General features: G+C 41.8%; 1 protein-coding gene across 2 annotated transcripts in view; it reads left to right on the forward strand.

The window, feature by feature from the left end:
* Positions 1-24503, forward strand: part of NRP2 (neuropilin 2) — a 277836-nt gene that overhangs the window by 141774 nt on the left and 111559 nt on the right. For both annotated transcript variants that reach the window (XM_029606320.1, XM_029606319.1), the window contains exons 8-10: positions 7058-7202; positions 12466-12815; positions 20292-20436. In XM_029606320.1, the coding sequence (XP_029462180.1) occupies positions 7058-7202; positions 12466-12815; positions 20292-20436 (640 nt within the window). The remainder of the gene's footprint in view (positions 1-7057; positions 7203-12465; positions 12816-20291; positions 20437-24503) is intronic.

A 24503-nucleotide genomic window follows, 5' to 3' on the forward strand; every position in this document is an offset into this window, starting at 1 on the left:
CTTATGCATTATTTGAATACTTCTATCATATATTCCCTGTATATTCCTCTCATCTAGGATATACATATTTAGATCCTTTAATTCTAATTTCATAGGGCTTTTAGTATAGACTCCATACCCTTTTGATAGCCTTTATCTGGATCAAATCCATTCTGGCCTACTATATCCTTCTGGAGGTGCAGTTTCTAGACTTGAACACAATACTCTAGGTGAGGTCTCACCAACAACATATTCAATGGCATAATCACTTCCTTTTTTCTACTAGTTATTGCTGTCCCTATGTATCTTATCATCTCTTCAGTTCTGGCAACTGCCTTGTCACACTGTTTACCTTGAAATCAAAAGATCTAATCACCTCGAGCTCTCTTTCCATCATTATTCCATCCTCATCATACATAACAACATAGTAAATGACAACAGATGAAGACGAAAATGCCACATCCAGTCTGTCCAACAAGGTGTTTAGGGTTGGAATCGCTGCTAAAACAGATGATAGTGCAGTTTTTGGAAGCCAGTGTATTGCAAGATGCAAGGCAGCATGGATTTATCAGAGGTAAATCTTATCAGACAAATTCGATCACTTTCATTGATTGGGTGAGCAGAAAGCTGGATCAAGGGAGGGTATTAGTTGCAGTGTACTTGGATTTTAGTAAGGCCTTTGTCATGGTTCTGCATAAGAGACCTATAAATAAATTGAATGCCCTTAGTATGGGACTTAGAGTAACTGACGGGGTTAGAAACTGGCTGAGTGGGAGGCAACAAAGGGTAGTGGTAAATGAAGTTTCCTCTTAGGAGGGGGATGTCACTAGTGTGTCTCAGGGATTGGTCTTGGAACCAGTTATTTTCAATATAGTGAAAGGATTGTCAGGAAAAATGTGCCATTTTGCCAATGATACCAAAATCCTGTAACAGGACGGTCAGCCAGGAAGGTGTGAAAAACTTGAGGAGGAATCTAGTGAAGATGGAGGAATGGTCTAAAGCCTGGCACCTAATATTTAATGCTAAAAAATGGCGAGTAATGCATTTAGGATGCAATAACCCAAAGGTCAGGTACAGTATTAGAAGTGACATTCTTCTAAGCACAAAGGAAGAGTGGGATTTGGAGGTGATTATATCTGATGATCTTAAGCTGGGTAAACAAATGGATAAAGCGACAGCAAAAGCCAGAAAGGTGCTTGTCTGCATAGGGAGAGGAAGGATCAGCAGAAAAAGGGAGGTGATATTGCCCCTGTAAGGGTCCCTGGTGAGACCTCATTTGAAATACTGTGTACAATTCTGGAGAACACACCTTCAAAAAGATATAAACAGGATAGAGACGGTCCAGAGGGTGGCTACTAAAATGGTCAGTGGTCTTCATCCTAAAGCATCTCAGTAAAAACCTAAAGATCTAAACATGTATATATAGAGAAATGGTGAGATAGGGAGATGTGATAGAGACATCAAATATCTAAAAACTTTCCATGCACAGGAGGTGGGTCTCTTTCAATAGAAAGGAGGCTCTAGAACAAGGGATCATGAGATGAGGGTGAAAAGGAGTATTCTTAGGAAATATTTCTTTACAGAGAGGGTGATAGATGCATGAAACAGCCTCCCATGGGAGGTGATAGAGACAAAAACAGTATCTGCATTCAAGGAAGCATGGGATAAATACAGGGGGTCTCTAAGGAAGTGATGGGAATTATAAAGATAAATTAATTGGGCAAATGAGCAGACTAGATGAGCCATACAGTCTTTTTCTGCCATCATGTTTCTATGCCTCTGTGTAAATGCTGCCTCACTGTGCAGGTTACCACCAAGCTTTCTATTTAGGGTTGTAACTGCTGCTCTGTTTAGGTTACCGCCATCCTCTTACCAGTAGGGATCCTCCATGTTTATCCTATGCTCTTTTGAATTCCATTACCATTCGTGTCTTCACCACCTCCTCTGGGAGTGCATTCAAGGCATTCACCACCATTTCCATGAAAAAATATTTTCTGACGTTGTTCCTGAGTCAAACCCTTTGGAGCTTCATGTCATGACCCTAGTTCTATTGCTTCCTTTCCCCTGGAAAAAGTTTGTTTCTTGTGCAATTTGAGTATCTTTCAAGTATTTAAAAGTCTATATCATATCCCCTGCCTTGCCTCTCCTCGAGAGTATTCATATTTAGATTTTCAAGTCTCATTTCATATGCCTTTTGTTTCAGACTCCTCACCATTTTATTAAAATTCAGTTACAGTTATTCTCTACTCCAAACAGCTTACAGTTTAGATGGGTAATTGAGACAACAGTAAACAAAGTAACCTACTCAAGGTGAAAAGTAGTGACAGTGGGATAAACAGTATTTGAACCTTGGTTACTGTGGATGTGTGGATATGTGTGTGATTTGTTTCCAGATTAACACAACCATAATTAGATACTAATGAGTGTAGCTTTTCAGCAAATTTATGCTTCTGCAAGTGAAATAAACAAAGCATGTGAAATAACAGAATGAGTATCTAATAATGGATTTATTAATCTGTTACAGGATTTAGAATACAATCTAGTGAATCTGTCTTATCCTCATTCTGTGCAGTTCTTGTATTTCTGCATGGAACATGGCTGAGATCTCTAGTATCCCTAATAACTAGCAGCTCATGTGTTCTTTACCTAAGACTGCATTCCAACTTCAAAACTGCATCGTACTTGAAGGTTATACTGATCAATCAAGAACAAAACAGGAAGAATTATTGTGGAAAGGATGAGGGTCATCACTGCTTTGTATATCTCAGTACTGCTATATGAAGAATTAAGTACTAATAATCACAAGAGAGAGCGTTTCCTGGCACTTAACACCCTGGCAGCAACAGATGTTTGCTTTAGATTCTTTATTCACCAGCACATTAAAGACAAGTGGTGCCTGACCCCGGAGTTCATTATTATGTTGAGAATGATGTATCCTCAAAAAACTGCAGGCTTTGGTAACTCTGTATAGAAGTCCATATTCAAAAGATTTGCCCGGCCTTCTTTGGGACTTAGCCGAACAAATCTGCAAGCTATCCTTCTGTTGAGTAGGTACATTTTGTCTGGGCAAACCATTGCCTACCCAGAATTTACTCCCATAAGGCAGAGGTGAAGTTGGAAGCCTTCCCTGAATGTGGTTACACTTTAGCCAGACAGCACCGAATAGTAGTTCTGTCCAGCTAAAGTTAGCCAGGTAAGTTTGATGATCACATGCCTGTCCTAAAGTTAGCCCAGCTAAAATTTCTCTGGGTCTATTCAGCTGCAGACTTATCTGGATAAACGCCACTACATTTTGAGCAAAATTACCTGGGTACCTTTCCTGCTTGCCTGCCTACTAATATGTCTGAGTAATATAGTAGATGTAACTAGATAAGAGCCAGTTGCTCCTGCCCACACTATTGTTGTTCTGTTTAGAACCCTTCCACACACTTATTGTGTTTAGGGCAATCTCCCAGCTGGCAGCCATGGAAGCTTACGTGCCTGCAGAAGGTCACTCCTTATCAGGGCTTAATTTGTGGGAGAACAGCCTGGAACTGAGTTCCACACTACCTATCGGGGGCTGTTCTACTCCAGGCCCTGCCATGCAGGCAGCTTGCAGAGAAGAAAAGGAGAGGAGGGTGAACCTGAAGCAGACAGAGAAAACTGCCATTCTGCTCCCTAATCCAGTTTCCCCTTCCCCTCCTGTAGGGAATAGGTCAGGAGGGGGTGATCCTGAAGCAGACCCTGCAGAGCAAAAAACAGACACACAAAAAACAGCGGTTGAAACTTGTGAGCTGTAGGGCTTCAACCTTTCCTTGATGAACGACCTTATTGCTCACAAGTTTCAAACTTGTGCTAAATTAATTCCACCCCTTTTTGTGTCTGTTGCCTAGAGCAAACAGAATGTTGGGATTTATTAGAAAGGGAATGGTGAATAAAACGGAAAATGTAATAATGCCTCTGTATCGCTCCATGGTGAGACCGCACCTTGAATACTGTGTACAATTCTGGTCGCCGCATCTCAAAAAAGATATAATTGAGATGGAGAAGGTACAGAGAAGGGCTACCAAAATGATAAGGGGAGTGGAACAGCTCCCCTATGAGGAAAGACTAAAGAGGTTAGGACTTTTCAGCTTGGAGAAGTGACAGCTGAGGGGGGATATGATAGAGGTGTTTAAAATCATGAGAGGTCTAGAACAGGTAGATGTGAATCGGTTATTTACGCTTTCAGATAATAGAAAGACTAGGGGGCACTCCATGAAGTTAGCATGTGGCACATTTAAAACTAATTGGAGAAAGTTCTTCTTCACTCAACACACAATTAAACTCTGGAATTTGTTGCTAGAGGATGTGGTTAGTGCAGTTAGTATAGCTGTGTTTAAAAAAGGATTGGATAAGTTCTTGGAGGAGAAGTCCATTACCTGTTATTAATTAAGTTGACTTAGAAATTAGCCACTGCTATTACTAGCAACGGCAACATGAAATAGACTTAGTTTTTGGGTACTTTCCAGGTTCTTATGGCCTGGATTGGCCACTGTTGGAAACAGGATGCTGGGCTTGATGGACCCTTGGTCTGACCCAGTATGGCATGTTCTTATGTTCTTAGGATAGAGAAAGAGGGCCCATTCTGTCTGCTCTCCTTCTCCTTACCCAAGTGATCCTCCAACCCAGCCCTCACAGTGCTCTACCCCCTGCCATCCTTTGCCCACCAATGCACATCAAGTGAAGAATAGCTTGGGGTTGAGCACTGGTAGGAGCTCGGGATGGAAAGTCATTGAGATAAAGACAAATAGGAAAAGTGCGAGGAGTGTGTTCTCATATCTGTGTGAGAGAGAAAGTGTGTGTTTGGGAGTTCACACTTGACCTTTCTCTACCCCCTCACCCAGGTCACATCTGGTCCTGCTCTGCCTCCCCTTACCCCCCTGCTGCTCTCTTCAGTAGTTCCACTTCTTTTTTGCCTACACATGAAGCCCTGCTCCTTATCCATTTTGTAAATTTGCCACATAGTTAGGCTATCTTGCTGTTCATTCCAGACTGCCTTTTCCCTTATTTTCTGAGAACATACCAAAGCCCTCTTCCAGCTTCACACTGGGCAACCATGACACTTCTTCCAGGGAACTTCATACAACTGTACTATCACTCAGTGCAAACAGGCCTTATTGACTACCCCTCTTGGCCCTCCACCATTCTGGTAGATGGGTATGTGCATTTCCACACCGAAACACAAAACTGAGGTCCACCCCTGCAGGGGGGTCTCCCTCCCCCTTTGTTTCTTACTACCACCCTCTGTTCTTGCTCCAAGTATAGATTCCAGGCATCCATCACCCTCTCAGTAAAGAAATATTCCCTCATTGTTTCTGATACTTCACACATCCAGCAGAGCTCTCTGCTTCAATGGCAGGGGAGAAGAAAAAAGGGTTTGCACTCACAAAGCGGGGAGTAGCTGGCTTGTTACGGCGGTTACTACCCCAAACCAAATGTGCCTGATACTTCACTTTCGATGCATATCCAGCATGGCTCTCTGCTTCAACGGCATGGGAGAAGACTGATACATCACGCATTTCCAGCATAGCTCTCTGCTTCAACGGCAGGAGAGAAGAAAAACTGATTCTTCACGCATATCCAGCATAGCTCTCTGCTTCAATGGCAGGGGAGAAAAAAAAAAACTGATACTTCACGCATATCCAGCATAGCTCCCTGCTTCAACGGCAGGGGAGAAGAAAAACAACCAATAAGGGCTGTATAACATAGTCTGGGTAAAACAAGCATGGGTGTAGCTTGCTTATTGCGGTGGTTACTACCCCTACTACCCCTAACTAATCAAGCTAGATATTTCACTTGGATGCAGCTCCATCACTGCTCTCTACGTTAATGGTGGGGGTGGAAGGGAAATAGAACCAAGAGCTAAGAGAAACAGATAAGTATGAGAGAAAAGATGTGTGAAGCTTGCTGGGCAGACTGGATGGGCCGTTTGGTCTTCTTCTGCCGTCATTTCTATGTTTCTATGTCATTTCATTTCTATGTTTCTGAGCCTCCCTCCCTGCAAATTCATGCCATGACCCCTTTTCCTTGAATTTCATTTTATATGGAAAACGCTACCTCCTTGTGCTTTTAGATATTTGAATGTTTCTATCATATCTTGCCTTTCCCTTCTTTCTTCCAGGGAATACATTTTGAGTTCTTGAACTCTCTTTGTGTAGCCCTTCTCCAAACTGTTTCTCTCCTTTCAGTGTCCTCATAATGTATTCAGCTCTGAAATTGCCTTCTTATTTCCCTGCCTCTTCTCAGTTTACTCCTCAAAAAATTAGAAATTTCATAATTAGAGAGGTCCATATTCAGATATAGTCCAGAGAGCAAAATTAGCCGGATAAGGAAAAGTTGTGATGTAATGAAAGATCATAGTTACCAGCAATCCCCTCTACAGAAGAGGACTTCCTCTTATTTGGCTAAAATAATTACAGTTTTCAACTTTCCGCCTCCTATAATTTCCTTTCACTAATGGATTTCAATGAAACATCTCCCTTCCCTCCCTCCCCCCACCCCCCAGCCCAGTCACGTTAAGAGCAGTACGTCATAAAGCTGGTGTACTCAGATCTTTATTAGCTCATTTCAGTGCCTTGCATGGCCAACAGACTCTGCAGAAAATGGAGCCGAATTACCGGCAGACGACACAAAGGGTCCATTTAAAAACTTCACTCAGGCTGGAGATGTTATCCTTTTCACTTTAAAGCACTGTGAAAACTAACACAGAAACATAGTGAAGCTTATAAGAACAGGAGGATAGAAGGAATACAGAAGGAAATCCATATGGTGATTATTGATTGGCCATCTGTAAAATCAGTCATTTCTTGCTGCCATATTGGATTGTGAGTTGCAGGGCAGCGAGACAAATCCCCCTGGGAGCAGAAGCACTGGTGAGACATAGCAGGAGATGGATTTCATTTTAGGAAGGTCAGGGTTCAGGAAGAGGCTACTGTCTGGCTCTGAAGGATTTTCTGCGGACAGTGAGTCTGTGTAATTGATGGGAGGTCTTTTATATTTAGTTTGATTTACCTGTTTTGTATTGATGTGTGTGAATTTTTCTTCCCTGAAACTACAGATCTTCCAGGGAAATAATGACCCATCTGAAGTGGTTCTGAACAAGATTCATCAGCCGGTGCTGACTCGGTTTGTCAGAGTCCGCCCTCAGACCTGGGACAGTGGCATTGCCTTGAGGCTTGAGCTCTATGGCTGTCAGATCACAGGTTAGGGATGTCTTTTCATTGTCTTTTCCCATTTACACCTCATTTATACCATTGATTAGGATTAAGGAGGTTACTATAATGTCTGTTATAAACGTTACAGGTTTCCTGGATCTCCTGGGAGACCCCCAAGCTGCAGGCCCTTCCCTCCACTTTCCACCCTCATCTCTCTGATCCTCTCCAAGGTCCTTCAGGACTTGGAGAAGTCCTTTGCTTGGTTGAGCATTACCCAGTAATGTAAGGAAACTGAGCCTGGAGTTGTGCTGACAAACACTTGTGCTTTCCCTGCAGGGAACCTGCCTCCTGCTGCTGCTCCTCCTCCTTTCACTGCAGTGCCTGAATAGGTCACTTTCTCTCTAATCTGAAACACATGCCAGTGGGGAGAGGAGAAGCAGCAGCAGAAAAATCTGAGCATGTCCTTTTGTACCTGCCTGCTGCTGCTCCTCCTCCTTTCACTGCAGTGCCTGCCTGAATAGGTCACTTTCTCTCGAATCTGAAACACACACCAGTGGGAAGAGGAGAAGCAGCAGCAGCAAAATCTGAGCATGTCCCTTTGTAGAGTCCCCACGGTCTTTCCTGCCTGTTGCTTTCCTGCACAGTACCTCACTGCTGCTCAGCTCCAGGGCAACTTCTGCAGGGTTCGGTCCGGATTTAACTTGTTTGTTGCCTCTTTTAGAAATAAGTGAAAGAATGGAGAAGCCTGGGATGGGGAAGGAGAACTGGCTGAGGGACGAGATGGATACTGAGGGTTTTAGACTGAGCAGAGTGCAATGGCGAAGGGTAGATAGAGTGGGGTCAGAGAGAGAAAAGATGGGAGTTAAAAAGGGGGAAAGGGCAGGGGTCTTGGGGGTGGGAATAGATGAGGCTGGGAGACTTAGTGGGAAGATGAAGGCAGGACTTGAGAGGTAATCCAGGAAACTACAGACCAATGATCCTGACACCAATGCCAAGTAAAATGATAGAAACAATTATTAATAATAAAATTAATGGGCATATGGATAAAGATGGCTAAGGAAGTGCTGGCATTGATTTTAGCAAAGGAAAGTCATGTCTTGGTCACCATAATTTGTTGAAGGTGGATGGGATATGGACAAGCCAATCAATATAATGCTGTCTGGATTTTCTGAATGCATTTGATAAAAGTACCACACTGAGTACTCGACAGCAAATAAAAAAGTTATGGGATAGGAGGCAGAGTCCTTTTGTTGATTGGTGACAAGTTAAAGGAAAAGAGACAGAGTAGAACTAAATGGACAAATGGAGAAGGGTAAATAGTGGTGTGTCTCAGGAATCTGTACTAAGACTGGTACATTTACCATATTCATAAATGATCTGGAAAAGGCAGCAACGAGTGAGGTGAGCAAATTGGCAGAAGGCACACAATTATTGAATATTGTTAAAACACGAGTGGAGGACCTTGAGAAACTGGGAAATGGGACATATAAATGGCAGACATTTAATTTGGACAAGTGCAAATTGATGCAGAAAGGGAAAAATAATTCTATTTATGGATACAGAAGACTGAGTTCCACATTAGGAATCACCACTAGGAAAAAAGACCTTGGAGTCATTGTGGACATTATGTTGAAATTCTCAGCTTAGTGTGTGGTGACAATAAAAAAAAAAAATGAAAAGGAATGCTAGGAATAATTCAGAAAGGAATGAAGAATGAGACCGAGAATACCATAACACCTCTGTGTCGATCCATGGTGCTAGCGTGCCTTGAATATTCTGCAGTTCTGGTTGTCCCATCTCAAAAAAGACATTGCAGAACTAGAAAAGAATCGGAGAATGGCAACAAAAAATGATGAAGGGAGTGGAAGTGCTCCCCTATGAAGAATGACTAAACAGGTTAGGGCTCTTCTGTTTGGGGGAAAAAGGTGACTGAGAGGGACTGTAATAGAAATCTATGAAATCACGAGTGAGATGAAACATAAATAAAGGAGGGGAATTTATCCAACTGGTACTAAGACAGGGGATACGCCATGAAACTAACAGGTAACACTTTCAAAACAAATTGGGAAAAATACGTTTTCACGTCAATGCACAAACAAGCTGTGGAATTTGTTACAAGGGGATGTGGTCAAGGCACTGCCATTAGGGAATGGGTAGAAGGAACATTTTCATTTCAGTTCCTTTTTTTTGTTTCGGTGGAGAGGGGGTACTTATTCAGGTTTCAATTCATTTAGGGGTAATTTTCAAAAAGATTTCCATGTGTAAAATTAGATTTTACCCGTGTGAATGCACTTTACGTAGCCCTGGATTAACCATTAAGCAAAATAAGCTCATGCATAGAGCACCAAAGGAAGGAGGCACCACAGAGTACTGAAAATTTGCATTTTTTCTGTTTCACCATAGTTATAAGCACGGATGTGCATTCGTTTGCAACGAAATAGGAAATATAGACGATATTTCCTATTTTGTTGCATTTCGGGAGGTGGGAAAACCCACAAAATTTCGTGTGATTTACTTGTCGTTTTTTTGGGGGGGGGAGAGAAAGGGCACATAAAAAAAACCCCAAAACAAACCCACCCCAACCCTTCAGATTTAATTAATTACAATCCCCCACCCTTCTGACCCCCCCAAAACTTGCCTAAAGTCCCTGGTGGTCCAGCGGGGGTCCCGGGAGCGATGTCCTTCTCTCGGGCCATTGGCTGCCACTAATCAAAATGGCACCAATGGCTCTTTGCCCTTAGCATGTGACAGGGGCTATCGGTGCCATCGGCTGGCCCCTGTCACATGGTAGGAGCAACGAATGGCCCATGCCATTTTTTTGAAGATGGCGCCTGCCGTCCATTGCTCCTACCATGTGACAGAGGCCAGCCAATGGCACCGATAGCCCCTGTCACATGGTAAGGGCAAAGGGCCACCGGCGCCATTTTGTTTACTGGCATCTGACGGCCCGAGAGCGGGAGATCGCTCCCGGGACCCCCACTGGACCACCAAGGACTTTAGGCAAGTTTTGGGGGGGTCAGGAGGGTGGGATTGTAATTAATTAAATCTGAAGGGTTGGGGTGGGTTTGTTTGTTTTCGGTTCAGGACAGCCGAAATAAATCGGCCCGAACCACAGGAAATTAAATTTCCCGTGGCGGGCCGATAACAAAGGCCAAACCAAAAGGTTTGGCTGAATCACATCTCTAATTATAAGTAAATAATTTGCTTATATTGCCTAAGTTAGTGTTAAATAAATCCAATTTAAAAAAAAATATATATATAATATAGTTGTTGGGTCTGGCCTGGAAGAAAACTGAATTTTTAATCTCTTATTTCACCTTCACATCGAAAATAACTGGTAGCAGACTTAAAACAAATTTATGCAAAATTAAACTATGAAATTTGTTGCTGGAGCATGTGGTCAGGCCAAGTAATGTAAGTAGATTTTAAAAGATTTACACACATTTCTGGAGGACAGGTCAATGAACAATTATTAGCCAGGTAGGCTTGGAGCATGATAATTCCTGCTTCTGAAAATGAGCAACATGGAGTCGATCTCCCGATTGGGATCTGCCAGGTAATGCACAGTAACCCAGAATAACCACTGACAGGCAGGATGCTGGCTTCAGGAACCACTGGTCCCACCTAGGATGTTCTTATGTTGCTGAAAGGAAGATAGGGCAAAGAGGGGAAGGTGAGGGTAGGGTGGCTGAGAAAGGTAAATGGAAGTTGATTGTCCATGGCGACATCAGATTGAGGGCTAGAAATGGTACTTAGGGCAAGGGGCTTGGGGAAGGTATGAGATTAGGGTTTTACATTGAGAATTGGACCAGAGGGCTTGGAGAGTAGATGGGGTGGCTTGCTAAGAGAGAGAAAGAGATCAGGCTGGGGGACTGATAGGGATGTGGAAAGAAGCCTGAGAAAGGGAGGGAGGGAGGGGAGAGGGATGGTTTGGGGTTAAAAGGGTCAAAGGGGAGTAAAGGAGGAGAATTGTGTTGCTTTTAATTTTTGCTATGAGCATGACATCTCTAAAACTATATTCTCAGCTGCAAAACTACTTTTCTATAGCCTGTCACCACCCTAACCCCAACTCTGCTCCCAAGGATTTTAGTTTCCTGAAAGTCAACAATGCAAACTTGGATTGTAAGAAATATATATATATATATAATAGAGAGAGAGTAAATGTTAGGGATGTGCAGACAAAAAGTTTGCGTTGATAAGTTGAAGTTGAGGGTCGATTTCGTTCAATATGGACATATGGAGAATTCCATAAGTTGAGGGTCTGTCCATAAGTTCACCGGTTCCCTAAATAAAAATTTAAACCCCCTCACCCTCCTTAATCCCCCCCCAAGACTTACCAAAACTCCCTGGTGGTCCAGCGGGGAGTTAGGAAGCCATCCCTGCACTCGTCTGCGATTTCCTCATGGCGCCGATAGCCTGTGTCACAGGGGCTGCCATGCCATTGGTCAGCCCCTGTCACATGGTCACCGGCGCCATCTTGTACTCCTTCCACGTGACAGGTAGGTCATGTGGCAGGAGGTCGCTCCGGGACCCCCGTTGGACCCAACCGGAACTTTTGGCCAGCTTGGGGGGGTCAGGAGGCCCCCCCAAGCTGGCCAAAAGTTCCGGTTGGGTCCAGCAGGGGTCCGGGAGCGGAGGCGCGGAGGAGCACGTGACGTCCGCGTCACTCCGACGTGACGCGGACGTCACGTGCTCCTCGCAAAGGAATACAGGGATGGCTTCCTGACTCCCCGCTGGACCACCAGGGAGTTTTGGTAAGTCTTGGGGGGGTCAGGATGGTGGGGGGTTTAAGTGTTTATTTAGTGTTTATTTAGGTTCAACGTATTCAACATAGCTACGTTGAATAAGTTGAAAATCGCGATGCGTTGCGCATCATCACTTTTTTAAGTTAAAAAAAAAAATAAGTTGCGTTTTACATATGCGTTCAAAACGAATGCACACCCCTGGTAAATGAAGGAATCTCCTTTAGTTTAATGTAGCCATACTGTCCTGCATCCACATGCATCCACCAGCTGCACAACATCCTAGCAATGTGGCTTGGAGACTAATGATGGCTGCCTATAAATCACTGCTTAAAGTCTTTCCACTGAATTGAAGGCAGTAAACAGTGCAAGTTATTTTACCATTCCCTGGTCTCCATAGTTTGTTTTGCTTTGCATATTGCACTGACATTCACCATTTTTACTGTGCTGGTGAGCAAATGTTCTCCTTTGCTGTCAAATCATTGGTGAGCATTCATTATCTAATCGTTTTGTACAATATATCGACATTGGGGTTTTCCTCTGCTCACTTTCTCTCATTCTCCTTGCAGATTCTCCTTGCTCAAATATGCTGGGAATGCTTTCGGGCTTGGTCATGGACTCTCAGATCTCAGCTTCCTCTACCAGAGAATACCACTGGACTCCCGGAGTGGCCCGCTTGGTCAGCAGCCGCTCAGGCTGGTTCCCTCGCATTCCACAAGCCCAGCCTGGTGACGAGTGGTTGCAGGTGGACTTAGGCGCTCCGAAGTCAGTGAAAGGAGTGATCATTCAAGGAGCTCGGGGAGGGGACAGTCTTACTGCAGTGGAAAACCGAGCCTTTGTACGGAAATTCAAAGTGGCCTATAGCATTAATGGAGACGACTGGACATACATCCAGGACTCAAGAACGGAGCAGCCTAAAGTAGGATGATAAAACCTTTCCATTGGTACTGTTTAATCAATTGCACTGACTGATTTCTCTGATCCACTCATAATTTCCTTGTGCTCTTTTGGCTGGTGTTACTCAGGCTACCAGCCCAAATGACCAGAACTTCACAGAAGTGTACTTTCCTTCCTGTCTTCCTTTAGAATTGCCAACTCTCTTTGACTGAGTAGATGTTGCCAGGAAAGCGGGTTGGATGAGTGAACATGTGCGGTACAGAGCTATTTCCAGAGGAGGGCAGAAAGAGGCTGAGGTTTAAGGCTGCGGCAGCAGCAGCAGCAAGCTTTAAGATGAAAAAGGAGTGGGGGGCAGTACTTCTCCCCACTCCTCTTCAGTCCCAAGGAGAGAAGAACTGGCTGTGGCCTGGCCCGTCACATTTTAAATAAGAGCCACATCAAGAACTCACTCCTTCGCTTCCTCCTCTACCCGCTTTGATGCCCTCCTGCAGTCGCATCAGTGGTCAGAGTGGCAGTATGGGGACCCAATGAGTCTGCGTGCTCCTGATCCCTGTGGGGGCTTCTCCCCCTTCCCTCGCATGCTTCCTGTTTAAAAATGAGGCATGTATTGGTGAGGAGGAACAGCCATAGGGACAGAGAATGCAGGCCTAATGGCAATCTGCCTTCTGCGGGACCAAGAGCAGAGAGAAACAGGAAAGGCAGAGAGCACCCTGAAAGAAAGAAGGAAGGAGGATAGGAACCGGAAACGTGGGAGACAGAGGAGAGAAGGAAACCGAAAAGGAGAAGGGAGGAAGAGAGGAATGAAAGAAGGGAGGAACCTGAAGGGTGAAGGAGAGGGGAAAATGAATGTTGAGAGATGGGGAGGGAGAAATCTGAAAGGAACCCAGCGATAGAGATGGGAGAGGAATGTATGTTGAAAAGTCCTCTGAGATCAAGCCAGGAATTAGACCTGCAAAAGTTGACATCCTTACTCTCAGCCTGCTGAGTCACTGATAAACAATAGCACTGAAGTCTATGGAGGTGAATGACATGGGTAGAATGTGACTGTTTTCTTAAAACAGTTTTCTCAGAAAGGGTGAGCTGAGAGACATGTCTTTCTGCAACTACTAAAAAGTGGAATCCACTTATTTCCTGCCAGCTCTTGTCTTTTGCTGTTGCAGTTGTTGAATTTTAAGGGACAAGCTCGTTAGGAAATTTTAGGTTAGGTTTTCTGAGAAGCTGCTATTAACTGAAGCAGTCAAGCCTAGAGAGAACTCCACAATGCCATATCTTGCCTCTAAGCTGGCGAGAAGAGAATTAGTTGAAGTGGGAAGAAATGTCCATTTAAAATAATAATAATAAAAAAAGAGCTTGCCAAATTCTGGATCTGTGCTGAAATAAAATTTCTGTCTTGTACTTGGTACAAACTTTATTTTCTCCATGGACAAGCAAGACAAAGATCAGACACATAAGTGGGTGATGTTATCTGGTGGCACTGAGATGGAAAAGCTCTCTCAGAGCTCAGAAAAACCAAGATGTTTCTCTGAGCATGTGTGGGTGTTCCCATACAATCGCCACTATGCGGGTCTCCTCTGTCTTTTTTCTTCTGCTAAAGTAAAAGGACATTTTTTTAGCTCTCTTTTCAACCTGCTCATAATCTTTTCTTTCCTGATAGAGTTTTTCCTTTCTTTGAATAATTTTGTTTAATCTTCATCCAAGTTATTTATTTTTCATTGTTTCATATACAAAAGAAAATTATTTTCTCTTCAAAACTGAGATAGATTTGGCATCGGTCCTCTATGAAATGGCAGACAAAAAAAAGGGGTTCAATAGATATCCATGTTGCTCTTTCAAAATGACCCTATCAGATCAGCATGACAGATGTCTCTATTTTCCGGGGCCTTCTCAGGACATGCCAAACTGCACTGCCTGTGCTTTCATGTCTCCCTCAAGAAGTTCAAGGAGTTTCTGAACTCTTCTCAGATGTCCTTTGCAGTTAAGTAAAGTATTCTTTGGTGCAGAGGCCATTTCCTAAATCTGAAAAGGTGCAGTCCTCTCACGATTGGTGCCATGAGTCGAAAAGGTCTCAGCGCAAGCGCCATTCACCTTCCAAAAATGGTGACACTAAGTCCAGCAACTCGGTGCTGAAATATATGCGTTCCACACTGACAGGTGCTCCCTTGACCTACAAATAGCCTCCTTCAACAGAATCCCTCCTTCATGCTGAAAAGTTATCCACACCAGCCACAAGCAAAATCATGTCACCATGTTCCATACAGACACCTTCTCAGTCAGAGACTCTAGTTTCAATGCAGAACATTAAAATTGGACAAAGGCTCCTCAGTACCAAGAAAGAATAGTTCAAAATGAACTTCTTAAGTATCATCCTCCCTTAAATGTAGATACATGACTAATTATCTACCCTAAATCTCAAAGATAATTATATACACATTCCAAGTCACATGAATTACAAAAAGTTTCTATGTTTCACCAAAGGGAACAATAACTATCAGTATTGAGTTCTTCCTTTCGGCCTCTTATCAGCTCCCAGAGTCTTCATGAAATGCCTTGCAGTAATTGCTGCTCATCTAAGGCTGCACAATATATGTATTTTCCCCTGCCTAGATGACTGGCTCATACCAAGCAGAGCCCATCTGTAGGCCTAATCCTTCACATTTGGTATGATGAAAACTCTTCAATCCTTGCGTTTCATCATCAGTCTCCCAAAATTCAAGATAGAATCCTGTTAAGTAATAAACTTTATAGGACCTCATCTGGATACAGCACAAAAGAAAGCTTTTGTTCCTCAACAGAGTACAAACATTTTGATGAGCATAATCCTGACAATCTTCAAATGAAGCCCAGCTGTTTATACAGATGTTGGGTCACATGGCATCAACAATCTATGTCACACATTTTGTTTGCTTTCTCATGAGATCAGTTCAGTGGCACTTAAATTCTATGGAACCAATATTTCCAACCGTTTCTCACAAGATGCAAATACTCACCACTCTCTGACATGGTTGTTAATTATTCCAACCTGTGCAGAGGTCAGTTTTTTCATGAACCTCCGTTTCAGAAAATAATAACTAAAGATGCTTCTAATCAAGGTTGGCAAGTTCATTTCAATCACTATATTCTCAAGGAACCTGGTTGCCAATGGAAAAATTACTTCAAGTGATCCATCTAGAATTGGGAGACATCTTCAGCACTTTCAAAGAATTCAGTTCCTGGTTACAGAACAAATTGTCTTAATTCAAAAAGATAACCATGTGGCCATGCTCTGTATCAAAGGTTCCCAAGCCTGTCTTGGGGGACCTCCAGCCAGTCACTGTGCCAGCAAAGTGCCAGCAGAGGTCAGTCTGGCAGCAGATACCTTTTCAATTTCTGTGGAATCAAGGACTGCTGAATGCTTGTCCCCTAATTACTCTTATAAACAAAGCACTTCAGAAGTTAAGAAAGGAAAAGTGTCAAATGATTTTAATAGCCCCATTTTGGCCTTGCTAAGTTTGGTTTCCATGGCCACAATGCCTAACCAATATCTAGTAAAGTTCCCATCCGTGATAATGTAGAGTTATAGGAATCTCCAACATTACAACCTTTAGTCATTAGTTCTGGTTGCATGGATGTTAAAAGCAAGTTGATATCTTATCTACATTTGCCTTCTGAAGTGGGCAAAGTTCTCCTAGCATCTCAATGAGAGAATCTTATAACTTCAAATGGAAAAGGTTCACTATTTTGTGCTCTGCTCATCAACAAGATCCCTTTACATGTCCTGTTCCATGTCATACCTATTAAGACTTTCTAAATCAGGAATGAAGACTGTCAGAGTTCATCTCAGTGGTATGATTGCTTGCCATGAAAATGTCAAAGGTCTTCCTATTTCTCATCAGCCTAGAATTACCAGATTCACAAAATAACTAAATCATCTTAAACCACGTAGTTCTAGCTCTTCTCATGAAACCACCATTTGCACCTATGGTGAAGGCAGAACTAAACTTCCTTTTGTGGAAAGATTTATTTTTAATAGCAGTGACATCTACCCAGAGAATAAGAGAGCTACAAGCCTTGGTATTGTACTCTCCCTAGTCTCACATTTTCCATAATAATCTGAAGCAGAAAGCCTGTGAGGGAGTCAGTTGGACTATTAGATGATCGAGGGGATAAAGGGGCAATTGGAAAAGATAAGGCCATCGTGGAAAGATTAAATGATTTTTTGCTTCAGAGTTTACTGAAGAGGATGTTGGGAAGATACCTGTATCAGACAAGGTTTTCATGGGTGATGATTCAGATGGACTGAACCAAATCACTGTGAACCTAGAAGATGTGGTAGGCTTGATTGTCAAACTGAAGAGAAGTAAATCACCTGGACCGGATGGTATACACCCCAGAGTTCTGAAGGAACTAAAAAATGAAATTTCAGACCTATTAGTAAAAATTTGTAACCTATCATTAAAATCATCCATTGTACCTGAAGACTGGAGGGTGGCTAATGTAACTCCAATATTTAAAAAGGGTTCCAGAGGTGATCCGGGAAACTACAGATGGGTTAGCCTGACTTCAGTGCCAGGAAAAATAGTGGAAAGTGTTGTTATTATCAAAATCACAGAACATATAGAAAGACATGGTTTAATGGAACAAAGTCAGCATGGCTTTACCCAAGGCAAGTCTTGCCTCACAAATCTGCTTCACTTTTTTGAAGGAGTTAATAAACATGTAGATAAAGGTGAACCAGTAGATGTAGTATATTTGGATTTTCAGAAGGCATTTGACAAAGTTCCTCATGAGAGGCTTCTAGGAAAAGTAAAAAGTCATGGGATAGGTGGCGATGTCCTTTCGTGGCTTACAAACTGGCTAAAAGACAGGAAACAGAGAGTAGGATTAAATGGACAATTTTCTTAGTGGAAGGGAGTGGGCAGTGGCGTGCCTCAGGGATTTGTATTGGGACCTGTACTTTTCAATATATTTATAAATGTTCTGGAAAGAGATACGACGAGTGAGGTATTCAAATTTTCAGATTAGTTAAATCACAAGCAGATTGTGATAAATTGCAAGAAGACCTTGTGAGACTGGAAAATTGAGCATCCACATGGCAGATGAAGTTTAATGTGGATAAGTGCAAGGTGATGCATATAGGGAAAAATAACCCATGCTATAGTTACACAATGTTAGGTTCCATATTAGGAGCTACCACCCAAGAAAGAGATCTAGGCGTCATAGTGGATAACACATTGAACTCATCGGTTCAATGTGCTGCGGCAGTCAAAAAAGCAAACAGAATGTTGGGAATTATTAGAAAGGGAATGGTGAATAAAACGAAAAATGTCATATTGCCTCTGTTTTGCTCCATGGTGAGACCACACCTTGAATACTGTGTACAATTCTGGTCGCCGCATCTCAAAAAAGATATAGTTGTGATGGAGAAAGTACAGAGAAGGGCGACCAAAATGATAAGGGGAATGGAACAGCTCCCCTATGAGGAAAGACTAAAGAGGTTAGGACTTTTCAGCTTGGAGAAGAGACGGCTGAGGGGGGGATATGATAGAGGTGTTTAAAATCATGAGAGGTCTAGAACAGGTTAATGTGAATCAATTATTTACTCTTTCAGATAATAGAAAGACTAGGGGGCACTCCATGAAGTTAGCATGTGGCACATTTAAAACTAATCGGAGAAAGTTATTTTTCACTCAATGCACAATTAAACTCTGGAATTTATTGCCAGAGGATGTGGTTAGTGCAGTTAATGTAGCTGGGTTTAAAAAAGGATTGGATAAGTTCTTGGAGGAGAAGTCCATTATCTGCTATTAATTAAGTTGACTTAGAGAATAGCCACTGCTATTATTAGCAACAGTAGCATGGGATAGACTTAGTTTTTGGGTACTTGCCAGGTTCTTATTGCCTGGATTGGCCACTGTTGGAAACAGGATGCTGGGCTTGATGGACCCTTGGTCTGACCCAGTATGGCATGTTCTTGTGTTCTTATGCTCTGCCCCTTTAAAAGATATAGGTAAGGCTGCCACGTGGTCTTCCATGCATACAATTACTGCTTGTTACTGTCTAGAAAATGCTTCAAGTCAAGAAAGCAGTTTTGGCAGTATTAAATAGCTTATTTGATAGATTAGATTGGGTGACACGGCTGACGCCATGTCTTGTTTGTCTCAGTGTGTTAATTGTAGTGATTTTATGTATGTTTTGAGTTTTTATGTATATTTTTATATATGTATAGCAATATAAACTACCAGGAGTTGGTGACTGAGCGGGAATATATTTTTAAATAAATAAATAACTCTACCCTCCAACTTCTGGTATAAAATGAGTTGCAAGTTCCTTCAAAGTAAGAACGTAATCATTTTCATGCAACACTCAGCTTGGAGCTCTCATTTGGGTGGATGATCTCTGTTTGCTTGTCCATAGAGGAGACAAAGTTACTCACCTGTAACAGATGTTCTCTGTTACATTAGGACATTAGGACAAATCAGTCACACAATCCCACCCTCCTCCCCTTAGAGCTGAAAATTAGCTTGCTATAAAGACCGAGGAGATTCACGTACCTGTGCGGGAATACCCATGCATGGTCAAAAAAGCCTTGTTGGCTTTTCTGAGCTCTGAGAAAGCTTTTTGTCTCAGCGTTGTCAATGATGTCACCCACATATGTGGTTGATGTGTCTGGTTTATGGAGAACACCTGTTACAGGTGAGCAGCTTTGCTTTTTTTTTTTTCAAGGTAACAATTTGTCCCATTCAGAATTTGGTATCTTAGTTGTTCATAAGATGGTAAAGTCCTTTTTTTCTCCTCCTACTGGTAGCACTGAAAATACTGAGACTTGTGTTTACTGAGTGCACATAGGGAAGCATTCAACGAGAATGAATTTTTCTGCTCCCTCTTTAGCCAAGAGCAGAGTACAAGATCAAAAGAATATCCAGACTAGGTCAGACGAAAGATCTGTTTAGGCCAGTATTCTGTTTTCAGCAGTGGCAAACAGCAGGTACTTAGAGTAAGTGAGTAAGTAACGGGGCATATGTAGAGTTGCCCATCTGCTGTCATGTCCTTACAATTTCCAACAGCCATGGTTTAAGGACACATTAAACCTAGGGTGACATCATGGTTTATGCTAAGTAGCCTATGGTTCATCTAACTTCCATAAATGCATGTATTTCCTTTTTGAACATAGTGCAGTCTCCTAGCCCTAATTAGGCTCAAATTCATCACTTATGCTATTCACCTGAACTTCACTTGTCCTTATGGACCTGTGATCTGGACCTAGGATACGATTGCTACCAAGACTTCGCAGTCACCATAATCTTTCCCTATCACATTAAACTCCAGGTCTTAGAGCTGAAACTTCATGTCTTTCATAGCACCTCCATGATCTTTCACTGTGTCATTAAGATGTGTTTTTGTGAAGCCATAAAGCTGGGAATAAACCACAAGCTTCTACTAATAATCCCAAAAGCTTTATGGAGTGTCTGCCTGTGGGTAGACAACAACATGTGATGAGCATAGATTCTCTCTTTTTCAGTTGTTTGAGGGGAACATGCATTACGATATGCCTGAGATCCGACGATTTGACCCTGTCCCTGCACAATACGTTCGGGTATATCCAGAGAGATGGTCTCCAGCAGGGATTGGGATGCGGTTGGAAATACTGGGCTGCGATTTGATGGGTAAGGAGGATTATTTTTGGTTTTTTTCATTCTCTACAATGTTCATATTCAAAAAAACTAGTGAATGGAGTACCTATCTGGATAACTTTATCTGGATTTTCAGCAGAATTTATCTGGAGACGTTTTCTACTGAATATCCAGATAGTTAAACATCTGGATAACTTTAAGCCTGCTATTTGTGCAGAAAGACTCTTCTGCCCAATTTTGCCAGACGGTGCTCAAATATGGCACTAACTAGATAAATATGTAAGCTCTCACCCCCTTCACCACGTCTCCAACTCAGTCTTTTTTTGTCTGGGTAATTTGACTTGTGCAGGAAAAGTAGAGACCTTCATTTTCAGTTTTTACTGTTCTTTATTTTTCATGGACATTTATCAGAGTTTATAATAACAAGAACAAAAACAGGAGAAAAATCAGATGAAAAAAATGACTCGTTCTTTTCCCGGGTAAATATCGGAGTTTATTTTGGTTGACAGAAGCCAGGACAGTAAAACATTAAACAAATGTTCCTGGTGGACAGAGCCTGTTTCAAACGCATTCATGGCATCAGATGGCTGCACTTTGGCTGCTTGGAGGGTGAGGAGACAGGACTTGAAACAGTGCAATGGGTGGCACTGGAGGGCGAGCGCTTTCACTGGTGGAGGGCGTGACTTCAAACACAGCATGCACTTTGGCCCTCAGTAGCTGGAGGCCTCGAAACCTGAATGTGCAGCTCTGAAGCAGCTTTTATTCATCCTAAAATTAGGGTGAATATCTTTGGAAAAATCCAGGAATTTATAGGTGAAAATCAGTTTAAACTGAAAATGAAGGACCCTAAGGAAAAGTTAACCAAACAAAGGAGGAATTTATTTAAAGGACCAGATTTATGTGGGTAAAAGCTGAATATCCTGCATACATCTTTTGGACTTTGAAGTGAGATTAATACAGTAGTGCTTCTTGGAAAACTTGGAGATATCCACATTTAAAAAACCACCCTGATCTTCCTTCTGTTCAGAGCTTTCGAGAACCTGGCTTGGATCACAATAAAAGTATTGAAAAAAAATTGTATAATTCCAATGGAAATTTAAGCATTATGGGGAAGAATGTAGTATTTTATTGTCAGTGATCCAATTTAGTGTCAAATCATAATTTTTAAATTAGGATCGACTAAAATTAGATTGGCCCCATCTCTAGAACAAGTATACATTAATACATCTATAATCATTTTTATATAGACAAATTTCAGTTAGTTGAATATATAATAGTGGCAAACAAATTTAATACATAAATAAAACTAACTTATCTGACTTATTTTTATTCATGTAATAATCTAACTTTACAATTTGAGTGGATGAGCCCAGATTTTACTGGAATCCCAAGGTATTATTCTCATTATTATTTATGGATTGGTATGACACATTTATCTAAAGTGCCGTACAATTTAATCAAGGATGCATACAATGGAAAATGGAGAGACACTTTCCAAGCCTAAGTCTGTTTCCACAGGGAAATTTGGCAGGTGCCAGACGGAGCAGGTTGTGCATAGAATGCAGCCGTGATACTGAAATTAACATCCCTATGCCCTGGGATCTGTAATGTCTACCAAGCTTAAATGTTCCTTGGAAAGCATGCTCCCAGAGAGACAGAGAAAAAAATATTTGGATTTGTGAGTAATTAGGTTTATTTTATTGTGCTTCCTCACAGTTGGAAATCATAGCCTTCCCAGTTGTTTCTTTGCCAACAGGAAGGGCAAATGGCCCTAGACCCTGCAGGGACACACACAGTACGAACCTGTCCTGGAAAGAAAATAGCAGAAAAAATTAGCAGGAAAACTGGCTGGGGGGAAGAAAAGGTTTAAAGTGGAAGATAATGGCAAGGAGGCCAGTGAACTGCAAATTATGAGTCATAAGGATGGCAGTTTTATAGCAGGGCTGGCCAATTCCGCTTTTTGAATGCCACAGTCCGGTCTGGTTCTCAGGAAATCTATATTGAAAATGCATGTGAGAGATTTGCATATAAGAGCCAGAGTGTATGCAAATTTATCTCATGTATATTCATTAGGGTTATCCTGAAAACCTGACTGGTATGCGGCCCTCAAGGACAGGCATTGGACAACCCTGTTTTATGACCAACTCACAAAACTTATGCATTGTCAAAGTTGCATAAGTTATGCCAAGTTTCAAAGTGAACTTACCACTTCAATTCACTTTGAAAATAATCAATAAGAATGCACACAAACTAACCCTGTTCTTTTCCGGGTGTAACTTGGCTGAGTTAATTTGTGTGCATACTTGTTAAAGCCAAACGTACAAGTGTAAATCCAAACTCCCAACCAGCTCAGGGTGATTTTTAAAGGCGTTCCCACTGGTGAAATGGTGCTTTTTATCTGCGGAAATGGCCTATTATAAATTTGCATGCCCGATATGTGGGTAAGGTGCTTGCGTACAGCCTGTGTGCACGTACTTTTACCCAGTCTGAATTGAGGCATTCTTGGCCTGGCATTTGGGAGGGGTTTGGACTCACATGTATAGTTTGGTATTTTCAAAAGAATGTGCATACATTTTTCTGAAATTAACAGGTATAACTGAGTGTGAGTAGTGTGGGTGAGATAATTTAGAAAGTGAACATATGCACAGAAAGATGAGTTTTCAAAAGTAAAAAGAGCACTTACGCATGGATAATAGCATACAGGTGAGTGTATGCTATTTTAAAAACTTCGGCATGCATATGTAAATCAGGGTCCACATATAACTTACACATGTAAAACGTGGGCGGGTCAGGGGCATTCCGGGGAGGGGCCAACATTTATACAAGCAAGTTGCTAATGATATAAACAATTTATACATGTAAATTTGGCAACTTACTTATGTTTATTTACTCCTGCTCAATATCTGATGTAAATGATCATAAAACATCTTAAAGGTAAAAAAATGACTGGACAGAGGGGTCTGGGTGAAATGAGGGGACTTCAGGCTGAAGAGCCAGGAGGGTCTTCATGAGCTGCAGATGGACTGGGAGAACTGGTAGGCTAATTGGCAAACATGATGGTTTCATTGCTGCGCACGTGTTAGAAAACCCTGTGACTTACAGGGGGGGAAATGAATCTAAATAAAGCAAGTAAAATCTACTCGCGTATCCCTTTAAATCTGAAGTACAAATACATGTGCATATCATTTGCACATGGCTAAATTCAGACTTAACTAGGTACACACAAAAATGAAGGATAACAATTAACCTTCTCTCATATAAACGAAGAATTCTTTGTCAGCAAAGTTAGAGAAGAAGGACTGAACAGTTTGAGAAGGAGGAAAGAAGAAGTATTCATAAATGACTAGTCATGGTAGAATTGTGGTCTATCTCTCTCAGCATTAAAACTGTGCAATATCATGTGTTATGGCTCTCCAAAGCCAGCCCATGTTCACAAAATTACCACCCCTGACACTGCCCCAATCCCTCCCCTTTTAAAAATTAGCATCGCATCATGTGTTGTAGTGTTTTTCACATGCGTTAAGGCATTTTCGCCTGTGAAAAAGCCATAACGTGAGTTGATAAATGATCCCCATAGAGTTTTAAGGATTGGGATTTGGGGTGGGGGACATCCAGTGTCAATTAATGAATTTTTGCATAATTTTTTTTTAAGTTTTGTACACCTTTATATAGTTTTGTATATGATGGAAGCATTCTCAATTTTTTATTATTGATTAAAATTGTTGAAAAATATTTTGTAAATTTTTTGTGATTCTTGTTTTTTTGCATTTAAAGTTTTATGCATTTATTGTTTCCCTTTCTCTCTTGTATGGTGATTTAATTTAAATTCAGACTTATTCAAACTTATCCAGTTGAATAGTCCATTTGCTGCTACTCAGATGGACAAAATTGAACCTATCTGCATAAGTAGCAGCACATCTAGCTAAATTCCAATTTATCTGGCTAAGTAGCAGGAGGCACTACTTAGCTGGTTAAGTCTGAAAAGTGCCAGATATATACCACTTTTTAGGCTTACCCAGCTATCTGACAAAGCCAAATAAAACTTATCCGGCTACATAGTGCTTTTTTTAGACTTACCTGGTTATCTTACATATGCAGAT

This window comes from Rhinatrema bivittatum, chromosome 6 (assembly GCF_901001135.1).
Source record: "Rhinatrema bivittatum chromosome 6, aRhiBiv1.1, whole genome shotgun sequence".
NCBI lineage: Eukaryota > Metazoa > Chordata > Amphibia > Gymnophiona > Rhinatrematidae > Rhinatrema > Rhinatrema bivittatum.